The sequence below is a fragment of the Parasteatoda tepidariorum genome, chromosome 7, assembly GCF_043381705.1.
Source record: "Parasteatoda tepidariorum isolate YZ-2023 chromosome 7, CAS_Ptep_4.0, whole genome shotgun sequence".
Lineage (NCBI taxonomy): Eukaryota > Metazoa > Arthropoda > Arachnida > Araneae > Theridiidae > Parasteatoda > Parasteatoda tepidariorum.
The window spans coordinates 90,557,289-90,571,529 of record NC_092210.1 but is presented as its reverse complement, the minus strand read 5'-3'; the positions used below and the strand labels follow the sequence as shown (position 1 = coordinate 90,571,529).

The following is a 14,241-nucleotide window of genomic DNA, read 5'->3' as shown; positions in this document are numbered from 1 at the left end:
CCCGGTTTTTCGCCAATACGGCAACTAGTGACATTCGTTCATCGAATTCGATCCCTGATAAAATGGTGGTGGGGGAGTATTGTGGCGTAACTACGATTATTAAACGTCAATTCTCTAGCATATAAGACATGGATTTTATCTTGAGGTAGTTTTAGATTGATGAAGGCTGACATCATCGATAATTCCTTTTCCCACTCTAAACATTTTAACTTTCAAAGATCTTTCACCAAGGAAATTTTTTGGAAAAAGTCATATTTTTAACCAAAGCTTTAATTTTAAACTATAAAGGCCATTTTTCTGTAAAGAATTATCTGAGAACAAACATATAAACTGTTTTAAAAAGTTTTTAAACATTTTCCGCCCCCTTGGCAATATTTTTCCACCTTAAATGAACAACAATATATGTGATTAATTTTTTTGAAATCTTTATAAGCCCAGATAATGCAGTGAAGTATCTTTTTAAATATTAAAAAAATTAGATTAATTACGCTTCTCATTTTATATATGTTACTGTGGAGGACCGAAATAGGTGGTTGTTGACTTCCACCTGTGAATGTTGACCATCTCATAGTTGTTTTGGTAAATATCCGAAATATATATTAGGTCCAGTTAAGTGCCACTGCCCGGTATGTCCTACATCAATGTTTTTTTTTTATGGTCAAGTGCCTAGTATGCATTTAACTGGAACACTGAAGTTTCTTTTATTCTATTCTCAACAGATATTAAAATATTGGATAATAATATCAACGAATAATTTAATTGGATATAACAAATATTTCGGACATTCACCGAAGAGCGACTCTGTGATTGTTAACATTCACTGGTGAAAGTCGACATTCTCTTGATTTCGGTCATTCATGGAAACCTATAGGGAAGAGTGGGGTCAATTGTAGCATGGTACGATTGTAACAGAGCAAAAATTTCGAGTGTCTGGTTCTAGATTTGGTTCCTAGTTGGCGCACAAGGTGTATTTAATAAATCTACATGTACACCCCTGCTGGCAACCATTTTTATGTACTTTTGAAAGAGTTACATCACAAAAGATATTTTCACGCTACGTAAGTACTTTTTTTGGTGTTAGAATATTATATTGTAACAAAGTAATTTTACTTAAAAAAATAAAAATTATTAACCGAATATGTAATTGGACACCTTAATTAACATTTCAAAGGAAAAAAGATTAGTTTTGTTAATTAACTAGCATTGTTTTTAACAAATGAAGCTGAAATGGTGTTTTGGGGACGATTGTAACAATAAGTAAAGGGACGATTGTAGCAGCTGAAAATATATAATCTTATGTTTACAAACCATTACTTAACTCTTTAAGAACCACCAATAGTTTCCTATATCATTTATATTATGTTGCATGTGCATTATTTTATTTGTCACCTTTCACAGCATAAATTAAAATTTTTAACCCCTTAAAGTTAAAAGTTTAACCCTTTAGGTCTCTGCTCATTATTATTTTTACTCCTAAAATATCACTACTATTTTGATCAATAAAAAAATATATCACAACTATGATAATATGTATAATTAACTATGTTTTAGTTGAATTTATGAACTGTTACAATTGACCCCGTAAGTGGGGACGATTGTAACAAGTTCACGACTGTCAGAAATTGTTAATAATTAATATAATAACATTTAAAATAAGGTATTTATTCTTTTTTCTAGTAGAGGATAGTCTACTTTACTCGTCTGTCAATTAACAATAATAATATATTGCATTTTTTGTTAGTTAAAAATAGCTAAGTAAAAAATGTTACAATTGACCCCACTCTCCCCTATATATTTAATAATTGTTCTATTGTTATTATTTTAGGGTAAATTCACCACCAGAAACGATGTTTGGGCTTTCTGCATGACTCTGTGGAAGATTTTGATATTTTCCAAACAGCAGCCGAATATACGAATGACAAGTCATGGAAATGGTCAGTCACTTCTTCCACAATGATGGACGGCAGATACATTGACCGCAATCCACCTCCACACTCAAGAAATATATAATCTGTTCAGAGAATGCTGGCAACGAAATGACCAAAACAGACCGGATATTCACCTCTTCCTTCAAAGAAAACATCTCTGACATGCTCACTGAATTTGTTAATGAAGTCCATATTACTGTCTAACTCGGCAATAATGAACTCCGGATATAGTGAACTTTTTCAGTAGGTTCCATCCGAACTGTTTTTTTTAACTAGTTTTATTTCATACGCTAAAAGTAGCCAGTTGAGAAACGAGTGCAAAAATTTTTTCATAGTTAATATTTCAAATATTTCTGTCAAACCACGCTATAATGAACTCCGGATATAGTGAACCTCTTCAGTTGGTCACATCCGAACTGTTTTTTAACTTTCTGACACTAAAAGTAGCCTTTTGAAAAATGGGTGCAAAAATATTTTTCGAAGTTAATATTTAAATAAATGTAACAATTGATGTAATAAGGGGCTCAAAGGTATATAATTATGACGTTTGATCTAAAAAAAGATAATAACGCATATAAAATTAGTACATATGTTAAAAAAGTGTTTGAAATTAGTTTGAAATAGTAATATTTCTGAAAGGAATTTTAATAAGTATATTGTTTATAGTGGACATATTGGTGCGTCTGCACAAGTTTCACAATAGCGGAGTTCAGCTGTATTTGACTACTTGTTCTGTTCGTAAACGCTCATCTACAATTTTTACAGCACATCTATTTATTAAATGCTATTTACATCGTAAAATGATAATTTCTAGCAGAAGGATAATTCTAAATTTCTTAGAATGTTTGTTTCTCACACAAAGATTAGTGAGACGTTTTTAGCTGCATTAAGAAGATTGTTTCTGATTATTATTAATCTGATATTTACTTTAGCGCTTTTAACTTAATCAAAAAAAAATTTCTGTTCTAATTATTGCATTTTTGTTTTTAATTTAATGTGAAGAGTACTTCTAATCAGGACTGTTACTTTCTTACCATTTTCAGATATTCTAAAAATGAAATCTTTTTTTTAAAACAAAATATGAAGATTAAAAGTATAGTCGCTATTGAATTATTTTTAAGAAAAGAAATGTTCCTTTTTTTTCTGCATAAGAGACAAGATTATGCAAAAACTTAGTCCTAACAAACGTTAAATTTCTAAGCAGAATATTACGCAATCATACTTTTAAAATAAATTTAAGAAGGTGAAGAAATAAAACTTCGCCAATTTATTCTTATAATAACTATTACCGTGAATGGCCAAAATCAAGAGAATGCCAACCTTCACCTATGAATGTCAACAATCACATAGTCACTTCTGTGAATGTCCGAAATATTTTGTATATCCGATTCGATATTAATTTATTGGCTGATATTATTATATTTATTCTATATTTTAATATCTGCTGAGGGTAGATTAGGGGAAACATCATTGTTCGGAGTATCGGTTAAATGCATTATACACTTGATCTTAAAAAAAAACATTGTTGTAGGGCATATCGGACAATTGTATACAGGCCTAGCTATAGGTGAACCTAGGCGACTATGTGATTGTCAACGTTCACCGATGGTAGTCAACAACCACTAATCTCGGCCATTCACTTTAACATATCTAAAACCGAACAATAAAAGACAGTAATAATCTTTTTAACTTCTAGAAGTTTTTGATAGCGTTTTATTGTCAGAGAGAAGTGGCATGTTAAAATGTCACTGATGGTGCAATGTCATCGTAATAATTTCAACTCTTTTGATCATGTGAGGAGGACACTGTTACTGGATGATGTTCTGTTAACAAAGAAGTGACATGTAACTGACATGACATCAGCAAAGTAAAAACAATAATTCCAACAATTAGGGAAAGGTGGCGTTCCATTGTCAAAAAGAAGTGACATACATAAAGGTATCACTGATTCTGGAGATGCAGTTTTAGGTGCTAACTTCTATCGAATATGTGCTGTGGTTCACAAAGACTATTCAAAGTGTCATTGCTCAAGAGCTTTTTTAAGATATGTTTCTTTTTTACATAGAGATAAACACGTTATTTCATGCACCTTTTGCAAATCTTCCATTTGTTCATGTTTTGTATGAGACTACTAAAGACATTTTATCAGAACATTTCGCATTGTTTTATGCAATTCGAAAGTTAAAGAGCTTAGTGAAAGAATTGATGTTAGTTTGAGAACGCATGGAAATATTTACAAAACATATGATACAATTATAAATTTACAAAACGCTTTATTCCATTAGGCTTAGCGGCAGAAGAACACATTATTCCATTTGGCTTAGCAGCTTAGAAGTTTGGTATGAAGTGAGTGAGAGATGATTGAGAAAATATCTTTTGAGATATGGATGATTGACTGAATGGCAAACGATATCAAGCTTCCTAAAGCCAGAAGAAATTTGGAAAATTTCCAGTGTATCCCTCCTCTGATGAGGCAATGTGTGATGAGGCAGGCTCAATATTCTAGAAAGTTTTATTATTGCGATTTGTGTTTAAATTTACGCGTGATTTTACTATTCATAACAGTTTTCCGTGATTTATAAATTCTAACAGGTCTTGAGACTCAAGCAAATTTATCAAAATTAGTATCACACCATAAATAAAGTGTTAGGTTAGCCAGGTTTTGAATGTTGTCCCTTATTCAGCTATACTTGTGTAAAATAACACAGTCTGATATTTTTGGGTAGTCAAGCTTGGGGAGTCTTCCGAATTAATTTGTTGTTTGTTTCGTTCAAATTTAAATTGAAAAAAAAAGCGATACATTGTATGTACACTACAAATATAATATTAAATGGCATGCTTTTCCAAGCCTAGGCGTTAAATTAATTGAAAATAGTAAGCCAGAATTCTTTTGACGAATTTTTACCCCCTAGAGCCACCTGTGCTTAGCCTTACATGGTCAAGGAGCAGTGGCGGCTCAGGAGATAGAACTTTCGCCTCCCAATGAGGTGACCCGGGTTTGATCCGAATTCCGCACCCGGCTCGCTCGGTGCTGACGTAAAATATATCCTCAGTTGTAGACGGATCAGAGGTTAGAGTTCTCTTCCAGTTAGGCTGACCCTGAAAGTTTTTCGTGGTTTTCCACACCATGTAGCGCAAATGAAGGTTAGTTCCATCAAAATGCCCTCCACGAAGGCAAACTTTCTCCCAATACTTGATCCAGGAGCTCCCCTGTCTTCTGGATTGGGTTCAAAATTGCAAGGCTACGGAGTTAAACATTAGTACTCGTAAACCCGAAGAATTGGGTCGGCTGTTTAACTATGATTATAAAATAAAAATTAATGGTCGCCAAACGACCACAGAGCAACTTAAATAACAAATGGCAATTAAAAAATTGTCTGACGGTCGCCAACAGATCGCCATTTAATTTTTGTCGAAAATACTCCTCGTGTACATTTTATTGTTATTATTTATTAATAAATTTGGAAAAAAATATGAATATTTTATATTCTGAAAATTATGTTATTCGCCGCTTGTTTCAAATTTTCCTTCGTTTTCAGACATGAACCTTGACTTGTTTACCATATTTTGAGAAATGCTTCAAAAATAATGTTTATCGTTAAACATTTTCCATTTTTTTTAAAAAGTGGTCAGCATTAAAAATGATACAACTGGTCACTACAAGTTCCTAATTTTGTCTTACACCGTGCACGCAAGAATAAAAAAATAACTTTTGAATATCGGATCGATTTTTGCTTACCCTAAATATGTCTAATAAATGGAGTCGCTATGGCTCTGGGGATAGAGCGTGCGCCTTCCACTCAGTCGAACCGGGTTCGAATCCCAACGTTAACTGGTCGATAAGAATACTCATCTGGCTTGCACCGTCCGCAATGCTGACGTAAAATATTCGCAGTGGTAGACGGATCATGATTTAGAGTCCCTTTACCGTGAGGCTTCTTCTCCATGTAACGCAAATTTGGTTTAGTTCCATCGAAAAGTAGCAAATTTCTCCCACTTCAGGGGTTCCCTTGTCTTCTGGATTGGGTTCAAAATGACAAGGCTGCGGAGTTGAACAATAGCAGTCGTAAGCCCAATATATTGCGTCGACTGTTCAACGACGGTTATAAAAGAAAAAAATAAATAGAGCAGATGATGTTTTTAAGTCTGAATAAAAATATCTTTTGGGTATTTGGATTTTAGATGCTTCAAATTTAGTCCCATTCTGAGAAATGGAGTTTAGTTTGATATACAAGTTTTGACCTCTTAAATTTTAATTATCATGTGCATTTTACTGATATTCTTTCACTGAAGCTCTTCTTCTTGATGTATCTGTTAAAATGAAATGATAGCCGTCTCAATGCATTTTTGAAGACAATTTTGTACAAAAAGGGAACAGTGATTTTATATACAATTGAGGAAACTGTGATCGTCAAATATAATTTATACTTAAAAGCACTCGTGTATATATTCAGAACACAATATTCTCCATTTGTGCTATATGTGATTATTTAACACTTAAAAATAATTATTATTTTAAAGTAGGGAGTTTCTTTCCCAGTGAAAAAAAGCCTTCCCGGAAGAAATAAGTTTCTTCAATCCCGAGTGGAAGAAATAGAAGAAACCATTTTTTCAAATAGTTAATACATCATTTTTAAATTAGCGAAAACTAAAAAGTGGCGATAGGAAAAAATAATGAATTTAAAGATTTTTTTAATCAATTAAAATAACTGTAAATCTTTATTTTACTTAATATTAAAAACCTTTAAAATAACATAATCATACTACTTAACTAGCGCATCACATACTGAAAGCGTATATTGAATTCACAATTATAAATAGCATGCTTATTTTTTTTATTCAAATACTGTTAAATATGAATATGCAAATGATTTAGAACTTAACGATCAGCTTCATGTACAATGAGATGCGAGCAAAAATAGTATTTAATATATCCACCCGTTTGTTAAGCGAAAATATTAAATTACGGTAGTGAACTTATCAAATTTGTTTACTAATAATTATACACTAACATTTGGACTAATAGATAATAAAATTTGGATAATAATATTTGCTAATAGATAATAATACTTTGACGTGGGAAGTTGAGGCACAAGCGTAAGCAAGCAGAATCCCTTTTAGTATAAATATATGTTAAGTGAATAATTTTAACTTTAGTAGAAAAATCTTTTCTGCCAATAAACAACAATTGTTTAGAAGCAATCATCGGGGTTGATGAGCGGCAGCGAACTTGGGGCTTAGCCCCTTAATATAAAATAAAGAAATAATGATCTTGTGAAGGAAAAATAAATTTGTACGACAGGAGATAAATAGTCAATACTTAAAGCAAAAAAGTTTAAAAAAATTCGCAAACAAGCACTTGAAATTGAAATAACGAAATAATTAAAAAAAAACTTTGAGTAAAGTTCATAAACAAAAGTGCTCTCTAGAGCGGTCCGCATGATATTCTTTCCAGCAATTTTAACACCCTAGCTATTCAAGCTTCTGAAAGTTTTAGGCATCAAAGGGAAATGTAACGTTAAGTTTAACTCCTGAAACAGCGACGTTCTTATAATACACCTAAATTTTTGTAACGCTATTTTTTAGTTTCTTCCATTTCGTCCACTATTTTGTTCAGTTTCTCCGAATAACCCTGACTATGGAGAAAATTATTTCTTGGAAGAAAAAGTTTTCTTTCTTACTAAGAGTTTCTCCTAATTTAATATGAGTTAACGTCAAATTATTCTTTAAGTTTAATTATTTCTTCATTTTTCATATGACAATTGTTAAATTAATCTATTCATTCAGTAAATTGAATGGAGTGTTTTTGTAAATAAGTGTGAATGATAAATCTCACTTTGCTCAAATAATGTATGTTTCAAAATCTTTTATTTGCACACGCAAGCATGTGATTGTCCATATTTTCATAATCAATATTTATTCACAAAAAAGTTGAAACTTTCACTGCACATATCTTATGTCAAGCAACTAATTTTTTTGTAAATAATAATAAAAGAATTAAAACTGAGTCAAATGTTAATTTTTTGACATGCACATTTAAAAATATATATATCTTGTTGTAAATATATATATATCTTGTCGTCGGCCATGAAGGCAGAGGAGTTGCGATTGTTCTTATTTTCCAGTGGTGCCATCTATCCGAAAATTTGACTTCTGCCACACTCATACGTCACACCCGTTTTAATAGGGCACAGATTGACCTGAATCAGAGAATGAGCCTAATTTTGACCTGAACCAGAAGACGATCACAATTGTAAAACCATTTAAAAAACAGCAAAATAATTTTTAAAGACTTTTTTTTATTTAAATGAAATATCTTAAGAACATATAGCTTCCTTATAAGCAACAGGAACAAGATCCGAAATTATTTTCAATCTTTCTTTGTTCAGAGATATGATGGAACCTCTTTGCTTTTCGATTTTTGAAGTCATAACCAGAACCTGAAATTGAAATATGGTATTAATTCTTGATAATAATTATTAACAGAGTCAAAAGAAATTTTTTTTATGGATTGATATGTCATTTGAAAAGAAGCAACAAATAAAAACATCAAATTTTTTAACCTTTATAAACACGAGTTTATTAGAACAGAAATTTGTTTTATATTAAACATTTTCTTTCATAATACAAGTTACATTCGTAACTAACCAGTTATTTTCCCAATATCATATAAAAAAATTGGCTGTGGACAAAGAAAAAAAATCCAACGCCCTGAATAACTTTTAATCTGATGATCGGATTTTTTCGAAATTCAATTTTAATGATTTGAAGAGCATAACTTTAAATATTCTAAATTATTTTTGCAGACGATAAAATAGGTTACAAAATCATATGCGAAAACGTACTTTCCCTGAATAATCATAACGTTTTTCATCGAATTTAGGTATTTGACACTTAAAATATAGGGATAGTAGCAATTTGGAAAATATTGTCCCAATAGTTCAGTTAAAAAAAAGCGTTCGATTTCCTTAAATGTTAATTCGTTTTTTGCGTTGAACTCGGGAATTTTTTAAGCGAATCAGAAGAAATTTTGAACAAGACAGTTATAAAATTCCTTTTTCCAAAAAAAAATTATATTAAATAATTTTTAACAATTATTTACCATTTTTTATATTTAATAATAATCGAATATTTTTTTGAATTGTAAGGTATCAAATTTTTAAAATTATTTTAAAATGTGTATTTTTTATTGAGAAAATACAAAATATGAAAGAAATTGGTCGAGTAGTCCTCAAGAAATAAAATTTTATATATATATATATATATAGAGAGAGAGAGAGAGAGAGAGCTATTGGGCAACATATAATGAAAGAGAAATATCATTTATTTACGAAAACAAACATCGCGTCCGTTTTATCGAATATATTCATATGTGATTCAATAGCTTATGAACTTGCATGCTACTCCCNTATATATGCTTGTTTAACTCTCCCATTCTGGTTGTTTTAAAGCTTAGGTCCTATATGTTAATTTATGTAAAAGTTAATAAGGTTCGGATCAGGTTCTGTCCACTTCATCTTATGGGGGCTGTTGAAAGATAGAGGTTTGAGAAAAACGTATGTTCAACACTTATTCTGAATACAAACCTTGATGAGAAGTTCGGTGGATGGATTCTTTTTGAGTTCTTCAAGAATATAAAATAGACCAATATTCATTCCCATTACTCTTTCATCCACGGCTGTTGTTTCACATTTACTCGTCCTGTTAAGGAAGAATAGCAACAGTTTCTATAAATTGATTGAAAGAGCATTCTGCTCGGGCTTTTGATTAAAACACAAGGTGTTTTGTAAAGACCACCCTTACTATGTCCTCAAATAAAAAAAAAGGCACAAATTATTAAATAAAAACTAAAAACGCAATCGAAATATGATAAATCACTGTTGAGGAAGGCGAGAATATGAAACACTGAAACCTGCTTGATTGTAAGAAAAAAATTTGAAAGTGTTTCAAATAATCGTCTCTTAATCCTCCTCTGTTTCTTCTAAAATCGAACAGGTTTTATTGTTTCGCACACCCATTTTGTTTAACTGTAACGAATCAGATTTTAATTACGTTTTTATTTTTTTTACTATCAAATTGGTTCATAGTTTTTAATCTTAGTTTATGATAAGGATTCTCATGAAGGTCGGACTTTACGGAACAGTCCTTTATAGTTCTTTAAATTGAAAAAATGTGGTCAGTTTTGGAAGAAAAAGATTTTATCGCGATAAAAGTACGAAAATCTAAACTTGCGCGTATGATTTAATCACTTTTATTTAGACTTTTAGACATAACGGGATTAGAGCTCGTCTGTTTCTTTCCAGATGAAATTAAGCAAAACCGAAATCAGTCAATAATTTTGATTATAATAAAATACAATTATTTTATTTTTATTTTATAACCGTTGTTGAGCAGCTGACCCAATTTTTTGGGTTTACGACTACTGAAGTTCACCTCGGTAGACTTGTAATTTAGAACCCAATCCAGAAGACAAGGGAACTCCTGGATCAAGTATTGGAAGAAATTAGCCTTCGTGAAGTACTTTTGGATGGAACTAACCGGCATTTGCGTTACATGGAGAGGAAAACCTCTCATTGTTAGCCCGAGCCGGAGTGTGTCTTATTGTTAGTGCAAGCTTATTGTATGAACAAACAAGGTAGTTTCATGTCCTTACTTGCTGAATAGAATGACGTCATGCAGGAAATACATGCAGATGCAATTACATTGATTTTACTAATATGCATGATTTTACAATACATATCATTTAACTGTATGATTCTACTATATGATGCTACTATACTGATGATTTCAGTATATGCAATATTTTATTATATAGATTATTTTACTATGTGATTTTACTGTAATTTTAAGAAAATGCGGATGTTCTTGTTTTGTGGTCAACGGATTCAAATATCAAGAACGAACAAGGGAAGGCTGGTCATTTCTGAGGAAACTACTTTTAAATTTTCTACCTAAGCATTATTAAGACCACAAAAATTGCCCTGCCATGACAGAAAAATTTTAATTTAAGATTCTAAACTAGAATGGAATAATTCGAAAGTATTTTTGCAGTACTCACCAATTTAAATTCAAAATGGGCTGAAAGAGAAGACAGTAAAGAACAATTGTTTTAGCTATGCTTAGAATTTTTTAAATTATATCAACAAATTTGGTTGAATTGCAAATTACCTTTTGCTTGTTGATCCCTTCTTTTCTTTTTTAACATTTAAATTTTCAACACTTTCAGTTAGTGTTATAATTAAAACACTATCTGAGTCGACATAAAATATGAATATTTGAATATTTCTTTTCAGAAAAAAATGAAAATTGATCATTTTATTCTATGAAAACTGTAATTGCATTTCAAATAAAATTTTTATTAACTAAAAAACTCTTATAGGATTTTTAAAATATATGATTATTATAATTTTATCTAAGAAAATCCTGTTGCGTGTTCATTGTAACAAAATGAACAATTCTTTGAATTTGAAAATAACTAACTGTACTTGAAAAAATTATTTAAACTTAGGAATACAGATTTCATATGAATTAAAAAGTTATAAATGAAAAGCAATTATACTTGTTATTAACATAGGGATAGCCTTACATTAAAACTATAACAGTTCAAATTGAAACGGCTTTTATCTCTTTCGTGTATTTTATATTTAAAAAAATTTCGATATAATGTTAATATCTGATAACATCTAATCTCTCATTCTCTTTTTTTTTCAATTTTATAAGTACACTTTGTTTTACAGTCAAACCTCGTTAACGCGAAGTCGGCGGGACAATCATGGTTATTTCGTGTTAGCCGAATTTCGTCTTATTCGATACATCGTGAAAACAATTTATTACGTACTATTAATACATGTTATGTACTACATTAATGCATGCAAACAATATTATCATAGACCAAACAAATTACAATAAGCTTAAAAGTTTTAACTGCTTTGTTAAACTATTTTATTTATTTGCCCATCTGCTACTTCTAACAAATTGAGAAAATAGAAAAAGCATTCCTCAAAAAATAAATTGTTAGGATTCTATTCACATGCTTATTATTTGTGCTGCCTCTAGTTCACTTTCATGTTAAGCAATAATCAGCTTTCATGTTAAACATGTAAAATACAACAATAATTGATTGCTGACTCCCTGGATCAAACATGCGTTTCGTGTAAAAGCGATATTTCACGTCAAGCAGTTTCGCGTTAATAAGGTTCAAATGTGTTACTTTTGATATCAAGTAATATTTATAAAATGAATATTTCGTGAATGATATGCACACTTTTAGAACATGTATTTATGGATAAATGGTCATTTCTTAAAGCAAAATAATAATAATGAATAAATAAATAAATAATAATTAGAAAAAAAGCACTTAATATTCAGCAAAAAGTAGCTTTAATTTCAAACAAATTAGAGTTTCAAGTTTAAAAATTAAAATTTTTCATCATACTACATTTTTAATTTTTTCTAGTAGCAAAGTAATGTCAAGTGGGTCTCCTAAAACAGCACTTGCGATTTTTTTAATATATAGAGAAATATAAAAGGTAGAGCTTAAGTGAAAAAAATATTTTTTTTCTTAAAAATGTGTTGACCCCTAGACGCTATAAATTTTGTCGTGACTTTTTTATTATAACTATATGAGTGATGTGATCAAGTAATGTAAAAGGAAGAAAAGAGCACTTACGTGCTTTCCGCAACATCATTATCATCGGTAGAATCAGTAAGTCGGTCAATTACTGATTCATCCTCTAAAGAATCAGTCAAGTTCTGGGCTGAGATCACTAGAAAAAGAACCCTATTGACTATTAAACATTTTATGAAACGCTATTTTCATCTATTTTATAGATATTGAAAAATTTAATATTGCTGTCAAACTTCTAAATATTTTTTTTACATTCACTTTTTAAAAAATTCCGAAATAAAACCAGTTTTAAAATTAGATTTCTTGTATACTTTTGAACACAATCACTTAAAAATTCCATTTAAAAAAGAAAATTCCCCATTTTTCTTCGAACAATTTCAATATGTTTTTATACTGGTTTCGACTTGGAGTCGAAGATCGAACCCAGCTCCATCCAGAGCAGAGTCCAAGTCTCTAAAAACTAGACGACCACGAATCATTGTATTTTTAGATATTATATCCTTTACTCTAACCATTTTTAAATAAAATTCATTCTTTTTATTAAAAAAATCTTAATTTTGAATATATTTGCTACAATTTTTAATTTTTATTTTAATATTATTTGTAACATTTAAAAAAAATTAAATATTTTCGGACAAAATTCATGTTCAAAAATTAATTAATTACTAATGTCAGATACATTTGAAGCTTTTTTCTCCTCACTTTTGAGAAAAAAAGTTCTTTTAATGAAGTGGATAAAAAATTTAAAATACTTTTAACCCGAGTTCAACTGTCTAGTATCCAAAGATATTTTTAACTTTTTGTTTAAATGTAAGAAAGACATCGGATTATTTTTTCTACATTCTTCATATTTTATTTTTAAGATTATTTATACCCAATGATAGGCGGAGGAATGAAGACATTTCGATTAATATAGGTTAATTACCTGAACTGCAGAGAATCACCGCAAAAACGAAAAGTTTCATTCGCGTCATTTTCGCAAAAAGACTGTTTAGCAGCTCCCTTAAAAGCAATTTTTCTTATCTTTTATCAACGACAAATTTACAATATATTGTATTTGTGAGGGAAACAGTTTCAGGAAAAAAAACATGTTTAAATTAGGATTATTTAATAAATATCATCATTTGTGGTTGTAGATAAAAAAAAATGTATATGTTTAAGTAAATATTGCTTACTTGTTTGCAGCTTTGATTCTATTTTTATTCAAGGTCCGTAAGCATAGTTTTGGAAATTTTTGACCCCCTTCGGCCTTGTTAACAAAAATAAGCAAGTCACGAACCTTCTCCACGCTAACGTAAGAAAGTCGCAATCCCCTTGTTTTTCTCTTAAACGTTTTACTTTTTTTGTAATAAACATTCTAATTTTAGAATTAAATTCATACGCACGATTTTACTTTCCACAGAATAAAATTTACCTTCTCATTCATTTAATAAAGCTTTGAGTAAAATATTTTTTTTACGAATCTTATGTTTTTTTCTCTTGAGATTAAAACTCTTTACCTCTGATACTCTTTAAAGACATTATTTTCCTAGATCGGTTTAGATTTGCATGGTACTTTTTACACTGTTGTTGCTTTTTTTTAAAAGTTCAAATTTCCCCCCTCTCTCTCTCCGATATATTCCTGATCAGTATTTTATTTTATAACCATCGTTGAACAGCCGACCCACTTTTTTGGATTTACGACTA

The 14,241-nt window shown here is 30.3% G+C and overlaps 2 protein-coding genes across 2 annotated transcripts in view; one reads left to right on the top strand and one right to left on the bottom strand.

The window, feature by feature from the left end:
- The window catches only part of LOC107441071 (discoidin domain-containing receptor 2), a gene marked incomplete at its 5' end in the record, with an annotated part of 49,498 nt that extends 41,563 nt beyond the window's left edge, over positions 1 to 7,935 (top strand). The window contains 1 exon segment of the mRNA XM_043051341.2: positions 1,826 to 7,935.
- Positions 7,780 to 13,641, bottom strand: LOC107441070 (uncharacterized). The gene is made up of 4 exons (XM_016054209.3): positions 13,481 to 13,641; positions 12,598 to 12,694; positions 9,515 to 9,629; positions 7,780 to 8,368 (listed from the first exon to the last, which is right to left on the bottom strand). The coding sequence occupies exons 1-4, from the start codon at positions 13,527 to 13,529 to the stop codon at positions 8,246 to 8,248; spliced, it is 384 nt and encodes a 127-aa protein (XP_015909695.2). The 5' UTR covers positions 13,530 to 13,641; the 3' UTR covers positions 7,780 to 8,245.
- Between the last annotated feature and the right edge of the window lie 600 nt (positions 13,642 to 14,241).

Bases quoted from the DNA above. Each gene is read 5' to 3' on its own strand.
- LOC107441070 (XM_016054209.3), bottom strand. From the start codon at position 13,529: ATGACGCGAATGAAACTTTTCGTTTTTGCGGTGATTCTCTGCAGTTCA. The intron at 9,630-12,597 runs GTAAGTGCTCTT...CTTCCTTAACAG, and splicing joins AATGATGTTGCGGAAAGCAC to GACGAGTAAATGTGAAACAA. The intron at 8,369-9,514 runs GTTTGTATTCAG...TTTCAATTTCAG, and splicing joins CCACCGAACTTCTCATCAAG to GTTCTGGTTATGACTTCAAA.